This window comes from Rhinoraja longicauda, chromosome 6, assembly GCF_053455715.1.
Source record: "Rhinoraja longicauda isolate Sanriku21f chromosome 6, sRhiLon1.1, whole genome shotgun sequence".
Lineage (NCBI taxonomy): Eukaryota > Metazoa > Chordata > Chondrichthyes > Rajiformes > Arhynchobatidae > Rhinoraja > Rhinoraja longicauda.
In genome coordinates, this window is record NC_135958.1 from 37,256,742 (window position 1) to 37,279,596 (window position 22,855).

Below are 22,855 nucleotides of genomic sequence, written 5' to 3' on the forward strand. Positions count from 1 at the left end.
ACTTAAGTTTCACTTGCGAGTGAGTAGTTGAGAGAAGGAGCAGAACTGATTATTTAAAAATAAGCAGTTATTGGCCAGTAGTGACTGTTCCAAGTGATGACAAAATGAAAGGCAGGCACTAGCAGTGAGGTTGAGCTGGGAAAGGCTTTTGTGTTGAGGTTAAGAGCTGTGCTTGAAGCTAAGTGTTGAGCTTATGGCTCCTGATGCTTCAGTAAGGAGCTGAGCTGAGGGTGACGAAAGATTCAAATTAACTAACCCTAACCAAGTATAGATTTAATCCAGCTATAGATTCAGACTGACTCCTAAAATCTCCAGGAGGACGAATGGAAGGGATTTGGACGAGGCTAATGAGGCCATGGGGGAGATCAAAGTGGCACTGCCTGGTGAGAATGAATCTCCAGCTGAGATCTGTGAGCACCAGAGGGATACTTATACTACTGCCCACAAAATGACTACCTAATCCTTTGTAACTCTTTGGTCTTAGTGCAGATGGTAATTGGGGCACCAGTATGCTCTCCCTGTGGGATGTCTGAAGTCAAAGAAACTTATTTTGTCCCTGAGGACTATGCCTGTGGAAAGTCTATCCTACTGTAGCACCTGAATGACCACATGAAGGAACTGGAGCTGCAAATGGACGATCTCAGAATTGTCTGGAATACTGAGGGCTTCATAGATGCGAGTTTTAGTGAGGTGATCACACTTAAGGTATAGCAGATGTAGATGGGTGATCACCAGGAAAGGGGTAGGCAGTGTGTGCCTTTTCCCCTCAACAGCAGATATACCCTTTTGGATACTGTTGGGAATGTTTTTGAAAATTGTGATAGTGAGAGTTGAAGATATGCATGTTCTTGTTAGAGTGAAGGGCAAGGCCTTGGATGTCGAGAGAAATTCAGGCTCTGTTAAGGAAAAAGGCATGAGCCAAGTAAAGGCGGCTGGGATCTCGTGTACCCGTGGAGGAACATAGGGATTGAGGAGTGTGTCTTATTGTGGTCTCGTAATAATATCACTTATCTATCATTTCAATCCTGTTTTGTGTTTATTTTCTTAATAACAGTTGATAATACCAAATAACATTTTTAATTGAGATTCAGTCGATGAAAAAAATCCTTTGCGCCACTTGTTCCCAATCTAACACAAATACCCATTATGTTTTCCAATAGCACATCTATCTCCTGAAACATTTGCAGTAGACTGAACTCCACCAATCCCAGCAACCCGATTATAACCAATGAGCATATCTAGCGCTTCTCAGTAATCGGAGCCCAATCCTTGAATTAAAATTTTGTTGTATAGGAGATGAAGCAATGCATTTCAAATCCTGCTTTCATTTATTTTTGTCTCTGTGAATCCGTTATGGCAGTTTTGTTTGTCTGTCAGCATCATCCCTCCCACCAGAGCCCCTTCAGCATAATATCCAGGCTGACGCTGGAGAGAGATCTACACTGCGGACTCAGTGGGCCGAAGGGCCCGTTTCCGCGCTATCTGTAAACAAAAAGATCCTATGGCATTGTTCAGAATGAAAGGAGGCAAATTATCCTTTGTGTTCTTTCTAATATTTAAACGTTAACCAGATTATTTGGTCTTTCTTGATTTGTATTTTGCTGCGAACAACCTGGCACTGTGCTTCTCACATTATGGCAATACCACATAATCAAAAACCTTTTTAACCCTGCTCATTCCCTCTTCAGCCCTCTCCAGAAGGCACAAAAGCTTAATACACATACCAACAGACTTAGAAACAGCTTCTCCCTTCTGTTATCATACGACTGAATGATACATACTTATAAATTAGGGTGTAGTCCTGATCTTCTAACCTAACTCATTGCAGACATTAGACTTTTTCTCCACTGTAATGCTACAATGGTGTAAACTGGGTGGCACTGTGATATACCAGTAGAGTTTGCTGCCTTACCGCGCCGGAGACCCAGGTTCGATTCTGACTATGGGTGCTGTCTGTACGGAGTTTGTACTTTCTCCATTTTCACTGGATGCTCTGTTTTCCTTCCACATTTGAAATTCGTACGGGTAGGTCAATTGGCTTCTGTAAATTATCCCTAGTGTGTAGGATACTGCTAGTGTACTGGGTGATCATTTGTCGGCGAAGACTCAGTGGGCCAAAGTGCCTGTTTCCACACTATCTCTAAAGTCTATATTCTACACTGGTATTTTTCTCTTTGCGCTATCTGTTATACTTGTATATGGCTTGATTGTATTTGTGTGTAGTACAATCTGATTTAACTGGATAGCATACAAACAAGCTTTTCGCTGCACCATGGCACACGTGACAATAATAAATCAATTCCAATATTGAGACTTCAAAATTAAGTCAGACTGTAAAGTGAATTCAAGCTTTCTAAGGATTTGAAATGCAAGAACTGTGGGTATCAAGGTGACGCAGCTGGTAGAGCTGTTGCCTCATAGTGCCAGCGACCTGGGTTTGATCCTGACCTTGTGTGCTGTCTGCGGAGTTTGCATGTTCTCCCTGTGAGCGTGTGGTTTTCCTCCGGGTGCTCTGGTTTCCTCCCACATCCCAAAGAATTGCAGGTTTGTGGGTGGATGGTTCTAGGCAAAAAAAGTTCTCCCAGTGCGTAGGGAGCCGATGTGAAAGTAGATAACATGGAGTTGGTATGAACGGTCAGCCAATGATCAGCGGGCCAAAGAGTTTCCATGCTGTACTAAACCATGGGGCCTGTGGACTTTAATATCGTGAAGCCCGCGGTCTTTGGTAAGAAGAGGCCGTGTCGCTGCCACCCCGACCCCGACTGCGGGAGAACAAGAGGAAGAAGATTGAGCTTTATTGCCTTCCATCACAGTGAGGAATGAGGAATCCACTGTGATGGATGTTTATGTCAACTTTTATGTGGTTACTAGACCGAGTGGACCTGTTGGGCCCATTCCTCGTAGAGGGGGGACAGGGAAGGGGAGAGGGTGTGATTGAGTGAGCCCTGGACCCAAAGCCTCTCCTGTATTGTTGCACCCTCAACCCCCCCACTCAATCCCCCTTATTGCCCCCACTGACCCACTCCATCCCCCCTCCCCACCCCCACTTGCCCCCCCCTTGCCCCCACTCCCACGCCCCTCCCCCACTTGCCCCTACCCATGCCACTCCCCCCACTTGCCCCTCCCCTACCCCCATTCCTCCCAGCCCCACCTCCAACCCCATTTCTCCCTCCCTACCCCTATTGCCCCCACCTCCCTCCCTTCCTCCCACCCCCACTCTCCCCCACCCCCACCCTCAACCCCCCCACCCAATCCCCCTTATCCCCTCCCCCTCCCTACCCTCCACTCTCCCATCTTCCCTGACCCCCACTGTCTCCCTAACCCCCATCCCCACTCTCTTATCCCCCCCACCACCTTTCCCCCACCCCTGCTGCCCCAGCCCTCCTCCTCCACGCCCCCACTCTTCCCTCCTCCCCACCCTACCCTGCCCTCCTCCCCAGTCCCACTCTCCTCCCCACCCCATTCTCTCATCCCCAGCCCCACTCTCACTCTCCCCACCCCCCTTTCCACCACTCTCTCCCCCCAATCTCTCTCCCCCCAATCTCTCTCCCCCCAATCTCTCTCCCCCCAATCTCTCTCCCCCCAATCTCTCTCCCCCCAATCTCTCTCCCCCCAATCTCTCTCCCCCCAATCTCTCTCCCCCCAATCTCTCTCCCCCCAATCTCTCTCCCCCCAATCTCTCTCCCCCCAATCTCTCTCCCCCCAATCTCTCTCCCCCCAATCTCTCTCCCCCCAATCTCTCTCCCCCCAATCGCTCTCCCCCCAATCTCTCTCCCCCCAATCTCTCTCCCCCCAATCTCTCTCCCCCCAATCTCTCTCCCCCCAATCTCTCTCCCCCCAATCTCTCTCCCCCCAATCTCTCTCCCCCCGATCTCTCCCCCCCCGATCTCTCCCCCCCCGATCTCTCTCCCCCCGATCTCTCTCCCCCCGATCTCTCTCCCCCCGATCTCTCTCCCCCCGATCTCTCTCCCCCCGATCTCTCTCCCCCAATCTCTCTCCCCCCAATCTCTCTCCCCCCAATCTCTCTCCCCCCAATCTCTCTCCCCCCAATCTCTCTCCCCCCAATCTCTCTCCCCCCAATCTCTCTCCCCCAATCTCTCTCCCCCCAATCTCTCTCCCCCCAATCTCTCTCCCCCCAATCTCTCTCCCCCCAATCTCTCTCCCCCCAATCTCTCTCCCCCCAATCTCTCTCCCCCCAATCTCTCTCCCCCCAATCTCTCTCCCCCCAATCTCTCTCCCCCCAATCTCTCTCCCCCCAATCTCTCTCCCCCCAATCTCTCTCCCCCCAATCTCTCTCCCCCCAATCTCTCTCCCCCCAATCTCTCTCCCCCCAATCTCTCTCCCCCCAATCTCTCTCCCCCCAATCTCTCTCCCCCCAATCTCTCTCCCCCCAATCTCTCTCCCCCCAATCTCTCTCCCCCCAATCTCTCTCCCCCCAATCTCTCTCCCCCCAATCTCTCTCCCCCCAATCTCTCTCCCCCCAATCTCTCTCCCCCCAATCTCTCTCCCCCCAATCTCTCTCCCCCCAATCTCTCTCCCCCCAATCTCTCTCCCCCCAATCTCTCTCCCCCAATCTCTCTCCCCCCAATCTCTCTCCCCCCAATCTCTCTCCCCCCAATCTCTCTCCCCCCAATCTCTCTCCCCCCAATCTCTCTCCCCCCAATCTCTCTCCCCCCAATCTCTCTCCCCCCAATCTCTCTCCCCCCAATCTCTCTCCCCCCAATCTCTCTCCCCCCAATCTCTCTCCCCCCAATCTCTCTCCCCCCAATCTCTCTCCCCCCAATCTCTCTCCCCCCAATCTCTCTCCCCCCAATCTCTCTCCCCCCAATCTCTCTCCCCCCAATCTCTCTCCCCCCAATCTCTCTCCCCCCAATCTCTCTCCCCCCAATCTCTCTCCCCCCAATCTCTCTCCCCCCAATCTCTCTCCCCCCAATCTCTCTCCCCCCAATCTCTCTCCCCCCAATCTCTCTCCCCCCAATCTCTCTCCCCCCAATCTCTCTCCCCCCAATCTCTCTCCCCCCAATCTCTCTCCCCCCAATCTCTCTCCCCCCAATCTCTCTCCCCCCAATCTCTCTCCCCCCAATCTCTCTCCCCCCAATCTCTCTCCCCCCAATCTCTCTCCCCCCAATCTCTCTCCCCCCAATCTCTCTCCCCCCAATCTCTCTCCCCCCAATCTCTCTCCCCCCAATCTCTCTCCCCCCAATCTCTCTCCCCCCAATCTCTCTCCCCCCAATCTCTCTCCCCCCAATCTCTCTCCCCCCAATCTCTCTCCCCCCAATCTCTCTCCCCCCAATCTCTCTCCCCCCAATCTCTCTCCCCCCAATCTCTCTCCCCCCAATCTCTCTCCCCCCAATCTCTCTCCCCCCAATCTCTCTCCCCCCAATCTCTCTCCCCCCAATCTCTCTCCCCCCAATCTCTCTCCCCCCAATCTCTCTCCCCCCAATCTCTCTCCCCCCAATCTCTCTCCCCCCAATCTCTCTCCCCCCAATCTCTCTCCCCCCAATCTCTCTCCCCCCAATCTCTCTCCCCCCAATCTCTCTCCCCCCAATCTCTCTCCCCCCAATCTCTCTCCCCCCAATCTCTCTCCCCCCAATCTCTCTCCCCCCAATCTCTCTCCCCCCAATCTCTCTCCCCCCAATCTCTCTCCCCCCAATCTCTCTCCCCCCAATCTCTCTCCCCCCAATCTCTCTCCCCCCAATCTCTCTCCCCCCAATCTCTCTCCCCCCAATCTCTCTCCCCCCAATCTCTCTCCCCCCAATCTCTCTCCCCCCAATCTCTCTCCCCCCAATCTCTCTCCCCCCAATCTCTCTCCCCCCCAATCTCTCTCCCCCCAATCTCTCTCCCCCAATCTCTCTCCCCCCAATCTCTCTCCCCCCAATCTCTCTCCCCCCAATCTCTCTCCCCCCAATCTCTCTCCCCCCAATCTCTCTCCCCCCAATCTCTCTCCCCCCAATCTCTCTCCCCCCAATCTCTCTCCCCCCAATCTCTCTCCCCCCAATCTCTCTCCCCCCAATCTCTCTCCCCCCAATCTCTCTCCCCCCAATCTCTCTCCCCCCAATCTCTCTCCCCCCAATCTCTCTCCCCCCAATCTCTCTCCCCCCAATCTCTCTCCCCCCAATCTCTCTCCCCCCAATCTCTCTCCCCCCAATCTCTCTCCCCCCAATCTCTCTCCCCCCAATCTCTCTCCCCCCAATCTCTCTCCCCCCAATCTCTCTCCCCCCAATCTCTCTCCCCCCAATCTCTCTCCCCCCAATCTCTCTCCCCCCAATCTCTCTCCCCCCAATCTCTCTCCCCCAATCTCTCTCCCCCCAATCTCTCTCCCCCCAATCTCTCTCCCCCCAATCTCTCTCCCCCCAATCTCTCTCCCCCCAATCTCTCTCCCCCCAATCTCTCTCCCCCCAATCTCTCTCCCCCCAATCTCTCTCCCCCCAATCTCTCTCCCCCCAATCTCTCTCCCCCCAATCTCTCTCCCCCCAATCTCTCTCCCCCCAATCTCTCTCCCCCCAATCTCTCTCCCCCCAATCTCTCTCCCCCCAATCTCTCTCCCCCCAATCTCTCTCCCCCCAATCTCTCTCCCCCCAATCTCTCTCCCCCCAATCTCTCTCCCCCCAATCTCTCTCCCCCCAATCTCTCTCCCCCCAATCTCTCTCCCCCCAATCTCTCTCCCCCCAATCTCTCTCCCCCCAATCTCTCTCCCCCCAATCTCTCTCCCCCCAATCTCTCTCCCCCCAATCTCTCTCCCCCAATCTCTCTCCCCCCAATCTCTCTCCCCCCAATCTCTCTCCCCCCAATCTCTCTCCCCCCAATCTCTCTCCCCCCAATCTCTCTCCCCCCAATCTCTCTCCCCCCAATCTCTCTCCCCCCAATCTCTCTCCCCCCAATCTCTCTCCCCCCAATCTCTCTCCCCCAATCTCTCTCCCCCCAATCTCTCTCCCCCCAATCTCTCTCCCCCCAATCTCTCTCCCCCAATCTCTCTCCCCCAATCTCTCTCCCCCAATCTCTCTCCCCCCAATCTCTCTCCCCCCAATCTCTCTCCCCCCAATCTCTCTCCCCCCAATCTCTCTCCCCCCAATCTCTCTCCCCCCAATCTCTCTCCCCCCAATCTCTCTCCCCCCAATCTCTCTCCCCCCAATCTCTCTCCCCCCAATCTCTCTCCCCCAATCTCTCTCCCCCAATCTCTCTCCCCCCAATCTCTCTCCCCCAATCTCTCTCCCCCAATCTCTCTCCCCCAATCTCTCTCCCCCAATCTCTCTCTCCCCAATCTCTCTCCCCCAATCTCTCTCTCCCCAATCTCTCTCTCCCCAATCTCTCTCTCCCCAATCTCTCTCTCCCCAATCTCTCTCTCCCCAATCTCTCTCTCCCCAATCTCTCTCTCCCCAATCTCTCTCTCCCCAATCTCTCTCTCCCCAATCTCTCTCTCCCCAATCTCTCTCTCCCCAATCTCTCTCTCCCCAATCTCTCTCTCCCCAATCTCTCTCTCCCCAATCTCTCTCTCCCCAATCTCTCTCTCCCCAATCTCTCTCTCCCCAATCTCTCTCTCCCCAATCTCTCTCCCCCAATCTCTCTCCCCCAATCTCTCTCCCCCAATCTCTCTCCCCCAATCTCTCTCCCCCAATCTCTCTCCCCCAATCTCTCTCCCCCAATCTCTCTCCCCAATCTCTCTCCCCAATCTCTCTCCCCAATCTCTCTCCCCCAATCTCTCTCCCCCAATCTCTCTCCCCCATCTCTCTCCCCCAATCTCTCTCCCCAATCTCTCTCCCCCAATCTCTCTCCCCCAATCTCTCTCCCCCCAATCTCTCTCCCCCCAATCTCTCTCCCCCCAATCTCTCTCCCCCCAATCTCTCTCCCCCCAATCTCTCTCCCCCCAATCTCTCTCCCCCAATCTCTCTCCCCCCAATCTCTCTCCCCCAATCTCTCTCCCCCCAATCTCTCTCCCCCCAATCTCTCTCCCCCCAATCTCTCTCCCCCCAATCTCTCTCCCCCAATCTCTCTCCCCCCAATCTCTCTCCCCCCAATCTCTCTCCCCCCAATCTCTCTCCCCCCAATCTCTCTCCCCCCAATCTCTCTCCCCCCAATCTCTCTCCCCCCAATCTCTCTCCCCCCAATCTCTCTCCCCCAATCTCTCTCCCCCCAATCTCTCTCCCCCCAATCTCTCTCCCCCCAATCTCTCCCCCCAATCTCTCCCCCCAATCTCTCCCCCCAATCTCTCCCCCCCAATCTCTCCCCCCCAATCTCTCCCCCCCAATCTCTCCCCCCCAATCTCTCCCCCCAATCTCTCCCCCCCAATCTCTCCCCCCCAATCTCTCCCCCCCAATCTCTCCCCCCCAATCTCTCCCCCCCAATCTCTCCCCCCCAATCTCTCCCCCCCAATCTCTCCCCCCAATCTCTCCCCCCCAATCTCTCCCCCCCAATCTCTCCCCCCCAATCTCTCCCCCCCCAATCTCTCCCCCCCAATCTCTCCCCCCCAATCTCTCCCCCCCAATCTCTCCCCCCAATCTCTCCCCCCCAATCTCTCCCCCCCAATCTCTCCCCCCCAATCTCTCCCCCCCAATCTCTCCCCCCCAATCTCTCCCCCCCAATCTCTCCCCCCCAATCTCTCCCCCCCAATCTCTCCCCCCCAATCTCTCCCCCCCAATCTCTCCCCCCCAATCTCTCCCCCCCCAATCTCTCCCCCCCCAATCTCTCCCCCCCAATCTCTCCCCCCCAATCTCTCCCCCCCAATCTCTCCCCCCCAATCTCTCCCCCCCAATCTCTCCCCCCCAATCTCTCCCCCCCAATCTCTCCCCCCCAATCTCTCCCCCCAATCTCTCCCCCCCAATCTCTCCCCCCCCAATCTCTCCCCCCCCAATCTCTCCCCCCCCAATCTCTCCCCCCCCAATCTCTCCCCCCCCAATCTCTCCCCCCCCAATCTCTCCCCCCCCAATCTCTCCCCCCCAATCTCTCCCCCCCCAATCTCTCCCCCCCAATCTCTCCCCCCCAATCTCTCCCCCCCAATCTCTCCCCCCCCAATCTCTCCCCCCCCAATCTCTCCCCCCCCAATCTCTCCCCCCCAATCTCTCCCCCCCCAATCTCTCCCCCCCCAATCTCTCCCCCCCCAATCTCTCCCCCCCCAATCTCTCCCCCCCCAATCTCTCCCCCCCCAATCTCTCCCCCCCCAATCTCTCCCCCCCCAATCTCTCCCCCCCCAATCTCTCCCCCCCCAATCTCTCCCCCCCCAATCTCTCCCCCCCCAATCTCTCCCCCCCCCAATCTCTCCCCCCCAATCTCTCCCCCCCCAATCTCTCCCCCCCCAATCTCTCCCCCCCCAATCTCTCCCCCCCCAATCTCTCCCCCCCAATCTCTCCCCCCCCAATCTCTCCCCCCCCAATCTCTCCCCCCCAATCTCTCCCCCCCCAATCTCTCCCCCCCCAATCTCTCCCCCCCCAATCTCTCCCCCCCCAATCTCTCCCCCCCCAATCTCTCCCCCCCCAATCTCTCCCCCCCAATCTCTCCCCCCCAATCTCTCCCCCCCCAATCTCTCCCCCCCCAATCTCTCCCCCCCCAATCTCTCCCCCCCCAATCTCTCCCCCCCAATCTCTCCCCCCCAATCTCTCCCCCCCCAATCTCTCCCCCCCCCAATCTCTCCCCCCCCAATCTCTCCCCCCCAATCTCTCCCCCCCCAATCTCTCCCCCCCAATCTCTCCCCCCCAATCTCTCCCCCCCCAATCTCTCCCCCCCAATCTCTCCCCCCCCAATCTCTCCCCCCCCAATCTCTCCCCCCCCAATCTCTCCCCCCCCAATCTCTCCCCCCCCAATCTCTCCCCCCCCAATCTCTCCCCCCCCCAATCTCTCCCCCCCCCAATCTCTCCCCCCCCAATCTCTTCCCCCCCAATCTCTTCCCCCCCAATCTCTCCCCCCCCAATCTCTCCCCCCCCAATCTCTCCCCCCCCAATCTCTCCCCCCCAATCTCTCCCCCCCAATCTCTCCCCCCCAATCTCTCCCCCCCCAATCTCTCCCCCCCCCAATCTCTCTCCCCCCCAATCTCTCCCCCCCCCAATCTCTCCCCCCCAATCTCTCACCCCCCCCAATCTCTCCCCCCCCAATCTCTCCCCCCCAATCTCTCTCCCCCCCAATCATCCCCCCAATCATCCCCCAATCTCTCTCCCCCCAATCTCTCTCCCCCCAATCTCTCTCCCCCAATCTCTCTCCCCCCAATCTCTCTCCCCCAATCTCTCTCCCCCCAATCTCTCTCCCCCCAATCTCTCTCCCCCAATCTCTCTCCCCCCAATCTCTCTCCCCCAATCTCTCTCCCCCCAATCTCTCTCCCCCAATCTCTCTCCCCCAATCTCTCTCCCCCCCAATCTCTCTCCCCCCAATCTCTCTCCCCCCAATCTCTCTCCCCCCAATCTCTCTCCCCCCAATCTCTCTCCCCCCAATCTCTCTCCCCCCAATCTCTCTCCCCCCAATCTCTCCATCCCCCCCCAATCTCTCTCCCCCCAATCTCTCTCCCCCCAATCTCTCTCCCCCAATCTCTCTCCCCCAATCTCTCCCCCAATCTCTCTCCCCCAATCTCTCTCCCCCAATCTCTCTCCCCCAATCTCTCTCCCCCAATCTCTCTCTCCCCCAATCTCTCTCTCCCCAATCTCTCTCTCCCCAATCTCTCTCTCCCCAATCTCTCTCTCCCCAATCTCTCTCTCCCCAATCTCTCTCTCCCCAATCTCTCTCTCCCCAATCTCTCTCTCCCCAATCTCTCTCTCCCCAATCTCTCTCTCCCCAATCTCTCTCTCCCCAATCTCTCTCTCCCCAATCTCTCTCTCCCCAATCTCTCTCTCCCCAATCTCTCTCTCCCCAATCTCTCTCCCCCAATCTCTCTCCCCCAATCTCTCTCCCCCAATCTCTCTCCCCCAATCTCTCTCCCCCAATCTCTCTCCCCCAATCTCTCTCCCCCCAATCTCTCTCCCCCAATCTCTCTCCCCCAATCTCTCTCCCCCAATCTCTCTCCCCAATCTCTCTCCCCCAATCTCTCTCCCCAATCTCTCTCCCCCAATCTCTCTCCCCCAATCTCTCTCCCCCAATCTCTCTCCCCCAATCTCTCTCCCCAATCTCTCTCCCCCAATCTCTCTCCCCCCAATCTCTCTCCCCCCAATCTCTCTCCCCCAATCTCTCTCCCCCCAATCTCTCTCCCCCCAATCTCTCTCCCCCCAATCTCTCTCCCCCCAATCTCTCTCCCCCCAATCTCTCTCCCCCCAATCTCTCTCCCCCCAATCTCTCTCCCCCCAATCTCTCTCCCCCCAATCTCTCTCCCCCCAATCTCTCTCCCCCCAATCTCTCTCCCCCCAATCTCTCTCCCCCCAATCTCTCTCCCCCCAATCTCTCTCCCCCCAATCTCTCTCCCCCCAATCTCTCTCCCCCCAATCTCTCTCCCCCCAATCTCTCTCCCCCCAATCTCTCTCCCCCCAATCTCTCTCCCCCCAATCTCTCTCCCCCCAATCTCTCTCCCCCCAATCTCTCCCCCCCAATCTCTCCCCCCCCAATCTCTCCCCCCCAATCTCTCCCCCCCAATCTCTCCCCCCCCAATCTCTCCCCCCCAATCTCTCCCCCCAATCTCTCCCCCCCAATCTCTCCCCCCCAATCTCTCCCCCCCCAATCTCTCCCCCCCAATCTCTCCCCCCCAATCTCTCCCCCCCAATCTCTCCCCCCCAATCTCTCCCCCCCAATCTCTCCCCCCCAATCTCTCCCCCCCAATCTCTCCCCCCCAATCTCTCCCCCCCAATCTCTCCCCCCCAATCTCTCCCCCCCAATCTCTCCCCCCCAATCTCTCCCCCCCAATCTCTCCCCCCCAATCTCTCCCCCCCCATCTCTCCCCCCCCAATCTCTCCCCCCCCAATCTCTCCCCCCCCAATCTCTCCCCCCCCAATCTCTCCCCCCCCAATCTCTCCCCCCCCAATCTCTCCCCCCCCAATCTCTCCCCCCCCAATCTCTCCCCCCCCAATCTCTCCCCCCCCCAAACTCTCCCCCCCCAATCTCTCCCCCCCCAATCTCTCCCCCCCCAATCTCTCCCCCCCACCCCCCAATCTCTCCCCCCCAATCTCTCCCCCCCCAATCTCTCCCCCCCCAATCTCTCCCCCCCAATCTCTCCCCCCCCAATCTCTCCCCCCCCAATCTCTCCCCCCCCAATCTCTCCCCCCCCAATCTCTCCCCCCCCAATCTCTCCCCCCCCAATCTCTCCCCCCCCAATCTCTCCCCCCCCAATCTCTCCCCCCCCAATCTCTCCCCCCCCAATCTCTCCCCCCCCAATCTCTCCCCCCCAATCTCTCCCCCCCAATCTCTCCCCCCCAATCTCTCCCCCCCCAATCTCTCCCCCCCCCAATCTCTCCCCCCCCAATCTCTCCCCCCCCAATCTCTCCCCCCCCAATCTCTCCCCCCCAATCTCTCCCCCCCCAATCTCTCCCCCCCCAATCTCTCCCCCCCCAATCTCTCCCCCCCAATCTCTCCCCCCCCCAATCTCTCCCCCCCCAATCTCTCCCCCCCCCAATCTCTCCCCCCCCAATCTCTCCCCCCCCAATCTCTCCCCCCCCAATCTCTCCCCCCCCAATCTCTCCCCCCCAATCTCTCCCCCCCCAATCTCTCCCCCCCAATCTCTCCCCCCCAATCTCTCCCCCCCCAATCTCTCCCCCCAATCTCTCCCCCCAATCTCCCCCCCCAATCTCTCCCCCCCCAATCTCTCCCCCCCCAATCTCTCCCCCCCCAATCTCTCCCCCCCCAATCTCTCCCCCCCCAATCTCTCCCCCCCCAATCTCTCCCCCCAACTCCCCCCCCCCCAATCTCTCCCCCCCCAATCTCTCCCCCCCCAATCTCTCCCCCCCCAATCTCTCCCCCCCCAATCTCTCCCCCCCCAATCTCTCCCCCCCAATCTCTCCCCCCCCAATCTCTCCCCCCCCAATCTCTCCCCCCCCAATCTCTCCCCCCCCAATCTCTCCCCCCCCAATCTCTCCCCCCCCAATCTCTCCCCCCCCAATCTCTCCCCCCCCAATCTCTCCCCCCCAATCTCTCCCCCCCCAATCTCACCCCCCCCAATCTCTCCCCCCCCAATCACTCCCCCCCCAATCTCTCCCCCCCCAATCTCTCCCCCCCCAATCTCTCCCCCCCCAATCTCTCCCCCCCCCAATCTCTCCCCCCCCAATCTCTCCCCCCCCAATCTCTCCCCCCCCAATCTCCCCCCCCCAATCTCTCCCCCCCCAATCTCTCCCCCCCCAATCTCTCCCCCCCAATCTCTCCCCCCCAATCTCTCCCCCCCCAATCTCTCCCCCCCCAATCTCTCCCCCCCAATCTCTCCCCCCCAATCTCTCCCCCCCAATCTCCCCCCCCAATCTCTCCCCCCCCCAATCTCTCCCCCCCCAACACTCCCCCCCCAATCTCTCCCCCCCCCAATCTCTCCCCCCCCCAATCTCTCCCCCCCCAATCTCTCCCCCCCCAATCTCTCCCCCCCCAATCTCTCCCCCCCCAATCTCTCCCCCCCCAATCTCTCCCCCCCCAATCTCACCCCCCCCCAATCTCTCCCCCCCCAATCTCTCCCCCCCCAATCTCTCCCCCCCCAATCTCTCCCCCCCCAATCTCTCCCCCCCCAATCTCTCCCCCCCCAATCTCTCCCCCCCCCAATCTCTCCCCCCCCAATCTCTCCCCCCCAATCTCTCCCCCCCCAATCTCTCCCCCCCAATCTCTCCCCCCAATCTCTCCCCCCAATCTCTCCCCCCCCAATCTCTCCCCCCCCAATCTCTCCCCCCCAATCTCTCCCCCCCCAATCTCTCCCCCCCCAATCTCTCCCCCCCAATCTCTCCCCCCCAATCTCTCCCCCCCAATCTCTCCCCCCCCAATCTCTCCCCCCCCAATCTCTCCCCCCCCCAATCTCTCCCCCCCCAATCTCTCCCCCCCCAATCTCTCCCCCCCCAATCTCTCCCCCCCCAATCTCTCCCCCCCCAATCTCTCCCCCCCCAATCTCTCCCCCCCAATCTCTCCCCCCCCAATCTCTCCCCCCCCAATCTCTCCCCCCCCAATCTCTCCCCCCCAATCTCTCCCCCCCCAATCTCTCCCCCCCCAATCTCTCCCCCCCCAATCTCTCCCCCCCCAATCTCTCCCCCCCCAATCTCTCCCCCCCCAATCTCTCCCCCCCCAATCTCTCCCCCCCCAATCTCTCCCCCCCCAATCTCTCCCCCCCCAATCTCTCCCCCCCCAATCTCTCCCCCCCCAATCTCTCCCCCCCCAATCTCTCCCCCCCAATCTCTCCCCCCCCAATCTCTCCCCCCCCAATCTCTCCCCCCCCAATCTCTCCCCCCCAATCTCTCCCCCCCAATCTCTCCCCCCCAATCTCTCCCCCCCAATCTCTCCCCCCCAATCTCTCCCCCCCAATCTCTCCCCCCCAATCTCTCCCCCCCAATCTCTCCCCCCCCAATCTCTCCCCCCCCAATCTCTCCCCCCCCAATCTCTCCCCCCCCAATCTCTCCCCCCCCAATCTCTCCCCCCCCAATCTCCCCTCCCCAATCTCCCCCCCCCCAATCTCCCCCCCCCAATCTCTCCCCCCCCCAATCTCTCCCCCCCCCAATCTCTCCCCCCCCCAATCTCTCCCCCCCCCAATCTCTCCCCCCCCCAATCTCTCCCCCCCCCAATCTCTCCCCCCCCCAATCTCTCCCCCCCCCAATCTCTCCCCCCCCCAATCTCTCCCCCCCCAATCTCTCCCCCCCCAATCTCTCCCCCCCAATCTCTCCCCCCCCAATCTCCCCCCAGCCCCACCTCCCCCAGCCCCACGCTCATTCTCCCCCACCCCCTCCTCCACCCCTCCTCCCCCACACCGCGCCTCCCCACCCTCGCCCCCCTCTAATGAATTTAGAAGATAAATCTAAAGAATTGAATCTTTATAAAGTTGAGCAGCTCAATGAGAAGATTAAATAATATACTTTAAGATTGTTATCAATCTTTTTATGAAGATTTCACATGAAGATGCTAAACAATATTCCTTTTCTCCACAGGATGTGTTAATAACGACATCTTCAAGCCATTCTAGGTACAGTAGCCTTAAATAATAGTTTAAAATGGCAGAAAATTTTAATAAAAGTCAACTCGTGCTTTTTATATTGACAAGTACAGGTGGCATTTCCCAATGGAATAGTGGTTGGGAATGCCTTTGCAAAAAGGTGGTGAGTGAATCGGAACTAACAAGTGTGACAAAGACCACTTGTTATGAACTGCATTCCATCTGGAATTAAGAAAACCATTTGCTGCTCGTGCTCAAATCTTCATGGCATAAAAGCATTCTAGTGTCCGGGGGAAAATGACCAATTTTGCTTCCAGTAGACTTATCAACAAACACCCCACCCCATCTATTATGTGATACCTCTGCAATAACATTTGAAACTTTTAACGGTTTTTATTTGCCACATGGAAACTGAGAAGAAAACATTAAAATAAATAGATGGAATTTAAACAGTCTGGGCAAAAAGGGATATTTTAAATGAATATTTCAAGCCTTTTTCATTTTCAATGTTAAGAAATAATGGCACAGCCTCAGAATAAAAGGACATACCATTAGAATGGAGATGAGGACGAATTTCTTTAGCGAGAGTGTGCTGAATGTGTGTAATTCATTGCCATGGAGGGCTGTGGAGGCAAAGACAACGGTTATTTTTAAGGCGGAGATTGATAGGTTCTTGATTAGGAAGGGCGTCAAAGGTTATGAGATGGCAGGAGAATAACATAACATAACATAACAACACTTTATTGTCACTCGGCACAACACCGAGCGAAATTTCAGCAGTCACACAAAATACAGCAAAAAGAAAAGAACACAGGACACCCGACCCCAACACAAACATCCATCACAGTGACTCCAAACACCCCCTCACTGTGATGGAGGCAACAAAACTTCCCCTCTCTTCCCCCCGCACCCACGGACAGGGGGTTGAGAGGGAAAAATAGATCAGCCATGATTGAATGGTGGAGTAGACCTGGGGCTGAATGGCCTCAATCTGCTCCTCTGTCTCATGGTCGAACTAATAAATTCCTTTGTTTTGATTAATTTAGGCAAAAGGCTCATATCAGCAAAAAGCTTAATCAGCTGTTTACTTTAACAACTTTGTCCTCCACCCTGCTCAATTTAAATGATAATTTGGAAAAGTTCAAATCCATCAGCTTCATCAATGGAAATGCCATAAATAGCAAAACAAAAACCTTCATATCTACTTTAATATGAGACAATATCATCAATTGGAAGAGATGGTCTCTTTAGATTAATCCTTGAGTGCTATATTGTATTCATTGATTGTTTTCCCAGTGAGCCTTTAACATGTTACAATACAACTAATAAAAGTTAGGTTGATAGGAAATTGAATGCATACATTTTCATGATATTTAAATATAATATAATGTAGCAGAGACACAAAAATATTTTGTGAAGGATTGTCTTATTGTTTTGTACTGCTTATTGGGTTTTCTGTACATAGCTGCTTGAGTTTAATTTTTTATCAGCAAAAAGTGAAAATATGGCCTACATTATACAATGTTTGAATTAGATTACTAACAAAGTATGCTTTCTTTTTCAGTTGGTGGACAAATTGGCTTATTCCTGCTTTTGCAGCTGGTGTTATAGGACTCATGTACCGCTTGTACCTTTATGAGAACAGGAATTCTTCCTGAAGCATTTCACTTTAAATTAACTATGCTGAAGGTGCGATGAGGTGTGGTGAACCAGAAAGCAAGAGGCCAGTAACACCCATGTGTTGAAGGTTTTATCAAGAATTGGATGTTATTTAAATTAAATGCAAGACCCCTGTATACCTTTTTTCCTATTCTGTGCACCTGTTAGTGAAGTAAATGCAGTCTGTTATGTCAGAATTTTATAAAGAGCACACAACAAATTGAATAATAAGCATTTTTTGAGTCCTATGTCTGATTTTTTAATGTGAAGCACATCAGATATTGAAAAATTCAGTACCACTGATGCTGCAAATATCTATCGATTGTAAAGTCCTGGTAAATGTTACCTTTATGCATATTAATAATTATTGTGTTCACACAAATTACATTTTTTTCTTTGCTTTTACAAAAATACTTTTCCTTAAACTGGCCTTCACTATATGCGTTTTAAAATATAAAAGGCATATGGCATGTTATTACAATTTTCTAATTTTACAAGACTCTTTTTTGGAGCTGATAATGTAAAATGAAATGCAGCTAAAATTCTTAGTATTCCTTGCCCATTTCTCCTTGAGGGTGATAAATTCAAGATGGGTACAGTTTCATTGGTTTATAGCATTTCTGATATACCAACTCAGACAAACATTCCTGAAGACAGGATATTGTTTCAAGCTGACGTGGGTGATTTTAGACTTTATGCACAGTGTCTATTCTGTACCTGCCAACAACAAGTAGACTGGAATGGGATTGTTTCTATTTCTTTGGTTTCCCTCCCTAGCTCAATAATAGTTGTAGTCTTGCTCATTTCCGTCTTAAATTATGCAATTTTACAAAGATAGCTGATCCATTTATCCACTGAGCACTAAGGATAAAGTGACCATTATGGTTGTCTTTGATGTGGTTTGGTACACTGCACCCCAAATTGGAAGTGATGTGGCCTACTATTTCTGATGTGCTGGGCCTTAACTTTCCCTGAAGGAATAAGAAGAACTCCTAAGTTGCATCTCATAATATCTAATCAGGTCTTTGTTTCCTGACCCTTCTACTCATTGGAATTTTGGCTTCCTGATTACCAATCTTGTACTTTATAAATATTTGATGTTAATTAATGTAGATGATTATTTTTGCATGTTATGTCAGATTTCATTAATCACATTTAAGATTAAAATATGTTCACTATGTAAAATTTGTTGCTATGCACATGATTTGTATCTATCTGCTATGTCTGCAGGATTTGATTTGTATGTTCAGACTATATTTGTAACTGGGTAGCTTTTTTTAAATCAATTTTCAACGATGTATCAAAAATATTGGATTACTTCTGCACTGAGTGCAAATCTTTGGCTTTCACCATGATGCAGTGTATGCAACAGCAATTTAGTCCGGTTTCATTAAATTCTTCATCTGATGAGCTAAGAAATACTTTCCACTGCTATCTTAAAAGGCATTTCACTTGTTCTTTAATTTATTGTAATAGCTGCTACAATGTATTCTTGAATTGTGAATTTTATTTAATGTCAAGATAACCAGCTATAATGTTTTTGGTCTTTGCTATATATAATTATGCAACATAATTTATATCTTGTACTTGTTGATGAATGCTGTATTTGGGTATGTGCATACAACATTTGCTAATCAAAAAAACTTTATTAGAATAATTTTATAACTGACACCAGACTCAGAATTTAGTCTCATAAATGCACTTTGTTGAGTAATATCTATACCAACGAGCAAGTACTTGTCTATTAAAATAAATTTCATTTCCAAACGATGTAAAGTGATTGGTGAGAATCAAGTCACTAGATTGATTTAAATATGGATTCATTGTATGCGGGTTATTTGCAGTTTCCCCAAACATAAACAAGCAGATGATGGGTCAACCAGCTAACAGCTTGTACTGCAACAGATAGGAGCTTGGTTGATATTCTCAGTCTCAACAGCATTTTCCTGCTTTCTCTGCAGAGTCCTTGACTCCCCTATAGTTCAGATGTCTGTAAATTTATTCAATGACTGCCTCCATAGTCCTCTGGAATTTCAAAGAATCATGATTCTGTACAGAATCAGAAATGATCCATTCATGATAAATGTCTTCTCAGCTGTGCTCCCTAGTTCTTGGCACCCCAACAAGCAGAAATGTCCTCTTGGAATCCACCCTGCTAATTGCTGTGAGAAATGTGTTTCAATAAATCACCTATTTTTCTAATGTATAGATATATTGTAATTTTACTTCTGGTATTGGTATTCTGATTTTTTTAATTTTTAACCTGTTCCATGTGGTATTCTTTAATTTTTGTACTTGAATTTCCTGGCATCTCTTGTTCAGTCGAATGATGCTTGGTAGCCAGAACCCTAGATTTCCCCAACTGCCTATTGGCATTGTGGTATTTTCATGCAAACGTTACACATGCTGTAAACTAAAATATTATTTGTATTTAGTGTTATGTTTTGCTACTAAAGCACCTGGAAATGACCACGATCCACAATTTTGGCTTCATATTTTGTCTGCATGCTTCTAGCAATTATCACTAGACTTCACGAAAACTGAACTAAACTTCTCTTTCAAATCGTGATCCATTGAATCATGTTTCTTCAGTTATGCGGCTACACTTTTGAGATCAGTTAATCTTGCAATCTAGCAATTAAATCTGGGAATAGAGAAGCATTTTAATTCTGCATCTGAGGGAGTTAATTTTAATAATCGGAATGAAATCTAACAGCAACATTCTTGTTGTACAAGTTAAGTAAACATTACCCATGTAAATTATTTTTCTAATTCTAATTGACTAATCCCAACACTGCTGCTGGAAGAGAAGTATTTGTTATGCTATGATCCAAACTTATTACCATTAATTTAAAAATTATGGTCCCATAAACAAGAGAAAACAAATTTTTTTTTTGTTGTATTTCTTGATGTGGAATTTTTCTACAAAATACTCCATTGCTTCATAATTGCTACTACATATCTAGACTTTGTTGGAAGCAAGGGCTAAAAATATTTGTCAGATATTTTTAAGTTAAAATTTATATTCAAATTCACATTAATTGCAATGTTTCCAAATACACAGGACAAGATGTTAGATATCCAAAGTGCCAAATGTTAACTTGCTCCCGGTGGTGATGGGAGGCTTAAGCACTCACCTATGCTCCTCCGATGTTGAGAAAGGCTAGGCAGACACGTCATTGGGGTTATTAAGTGGACACCTACTTTCATCGACGTTTCGCTGATTGGATCGACGTTTCGCTGATTGGATCGACGTTTCGCTGATATTCAAATTCACATTAATTGCAAGCGTCTTATTGGCTCTTTTGTAACAACTCCAGTCGCTTCATGTTAAACTTTATGGGGTCAAATTGGTAATTTAAAGTTTTTGCTATTAAGTACTTTATTTCAGATGAAAATAATGAACCTCTTTCTGCTGCATTGGGAAAGAAATAATGAATACTCATTCAGTAAATTCATTCATTTGTGCTGTATTTTCAGTCTACAAAATGTTATAAACTAACCTGATTTGATTTCCAATGCACTGTATATACTAAGTATATATTTCCCTGCATAAAGTAGACACAAAACACTGGAGTAACACAGCAGGACAGGCAGCATCTCTGGAGAGAAGGAATGGGTGATGTTTTAGGTCGAGACCCTTCAGACTACATCTGCAGTTCTTTCCTACACTATTTCCCTGCATATCTGCCTGTATAGCAGATCTTTAACCATGCAATAAACTGAAGGAGACTGGTTGATTAATGTTCCCTCCCATTTTATAATCTACCTGGTGGTCATATAGTTATATGAAACAGAATGATCCCCTTGTTGAATTCCAACCATTTCGTCCATCTACACTAATCCCACATGCCTTCATTAGGTCCACATTCATCGATGATGTGCCTAGCTGATTTTCTCTTAAACACAGTGATTGAATCTAACACCATATTCTCTTGCAGCAAGCTGCAGATGGTAACCATTCTGTGCACACAATCCTCCAAGTGCGATCTAACCAATGTATTGTATAGATTGTAACATAAGGGCCCAAATTCTATGCCCTGACTTGTGAAGACAAACTCCCCATTGCCTTCACTGTATCCACCTCTTGTTACTTCCAAGGAATCATGGTCCTGAGTCTTAAAGACCCTCTGTGTATTAACATTCCTTGGTGCCCTACCACTTACTGTAAATATCCAAGTTCTATTTGAATTCCTCCTCCCTATTTGACTTCCTTGCACTTATCAGTACCTGTATTAAATTCCATCTACCAATTTAAGCTTTCTATCTGATATATATGTATATCTAGCTGTAGCCTTAGAAAACTTTCCTTGCTCTGCACAACACCACCATCATATCATATCATATATATACAGCCGGAAACAGGCCTTTTCGGCCCTCCAAGTCCGTGCCGCCCAGTGATCCCCGTACATTAACACTATCCTACGCCCACTAGGGACAATTTTTACATTTTACCCAGCCAATTAACCTACATACCTGCACGTCTTTGGAGTGTGGGAGGAAACCGAAGATCTCGGAGAAAACCCACGCAGGTCACGGGGAGAACGTACAAACTCCTTACAGTGCAGCACCCATAGTCAGGATCGAACCTGAGTCTCCGGCGCTGCATTCGCTGTAAAGCAGCAACTCTACCGCTGCGCTACCATGTTTTGTCATCTATAAACTTGATTTCCCCTGCATTCATATCCAAGTCATTATATATATATGTATATATCACAAACAGCATGGGTCCCAACACTGATCTCTGCAGTTCACCACTCATCAATCACAGATTTCAAATCAGTAATGCATCCTTCCACCTCTATCCTCAAGTCACTTGAATCTCAATTTCCCAGTTTATTTTGCTAAAACTCCCAACTGATTAGAAAACACTTATTCTTGACTCTGATCGAAATGGGTATTTGAATTTTGTTTGTAAGGTATCGCCAAACAGGCAGAGCAAAGCCCTTCTATGTGCATTAACCACGTGGCTTCAAAACCATGAATAAGAAGGCCATCAGACCAAGTACTTTTGAATGCGACTGGGCCAGAATTTGATACCAGAAGCAAGCTACCTGTGCCTGCTGTTAATCTATAAAATAAATGCAACTTTGCCATTTGATCCCTTCGGGTCAATGTTCTCCGAAGCAGTGGCAGTGCAATGAACAGTAAAATGGTAGGTTAGCACAAGTCCTGCTCATAGAACAGCTTAAAACCGACCATGGCTTTGCTGGCTTAGAAAGCCGTCAAGAATTTGTGAAAAGTTATTAACATTATAGTGATGGTAAAATTAGAATGTTGCCATTAATATGCCATACTTACGCTAGGCAATACACCATGAGAGAATACCATTAACAGTTACACCACCACCACACGCCTGAACAATGGAACCCTGATGACTTTTGTGCTGTACATCTCACCCCGTCCTGTTCAATCTTTATTCAATGTGTCCTTTCCTGAACTGCACATCTTCAGTGCTTCCACACACCAAAAGTGACTAAAGATCTGACAATGACATGCCCTGAAAAGCTCTTTTTAGACTGCTGCCTATCCTGAACTCTTATGCTGTGGAATGTCCAATTCCTAGAATGCATGTTCAAGGGAATGCCACTTTTCTGATGGTTGGCAGTGACTCTGGCTGCCTCCCCAACCCAGCAATTGTGGTTGATTTCAAGCAATTGAAACATTTCCTACATACATAATGAACAGGACATATTCCCCTATCAGATATTACCTTTCAGAAACATTTAAATTATTGCCCTGATTAAGCTACAATCTTTATGCACATGATCTTTCTGATTCAAGTCAGAAAGCAGCACCACCTTCCATTTCTGGACCAAAATTCTTTTTTAAGCATTTAATATTTCTTCAATCCATTCCAAATTGATACTTCAACATATTAGAACCACAAATAGTGCATTTTTAGAATTCTAATCAAACAAAATTTACCATCAGACACCCTAAAACATCTGTAAACATGCAAAATTTATCAACTCATACTTTACAGCTCTCAGACACTTCCTGTTAACTTCTAAACCTTGATTTGCCTCTAAACATAAAGCGAATGTTTCCCAGACTGTCACTGACCTTATTTCTTTGAGAGTATCACAAAATGCTGGAGTAACTCAGCAGGTCAGGCAGCATCTCTGGAGAGAAGGAATGTGTGACCTTTCGGGTCGAGGCCCTTCTTCAGACTGATTATTTCTTTTG

The 22,855-nt window shown here is 51.1% G+C and overlaps 1 protein-coding gene across 2 annotated transcripts in view; it reads left to right on the top strand.

Moving 5' to 3' along the window:
- cyb5b (cytochrome b5 type B) overlaps positions 1-19,134 on the top strand; it is a 33,679-nt gene extending 14,545 nt beyond the window's left edge. For both annotated transcript variants that reach the window (XM_078400793.1, XM_078400794.1), the window contains exons 4-5: positions 15,003-15,037; positions 16,572-19,134. In XM_078400793.1, coding sequence (XP_078256919.1) covers positions 15,003-15,037; positions 16,572-16,665 — 129 coding nt within the window. In that variant the 3' untranslated portion in view covers positions 16,666-19,134. The remainder of the gene's footprint in view (positions 1-15,002; positions 15,038-16,571) is intronic.
- Positions 19,135-22,855: the final 3,721 nt, after the last annotated feature.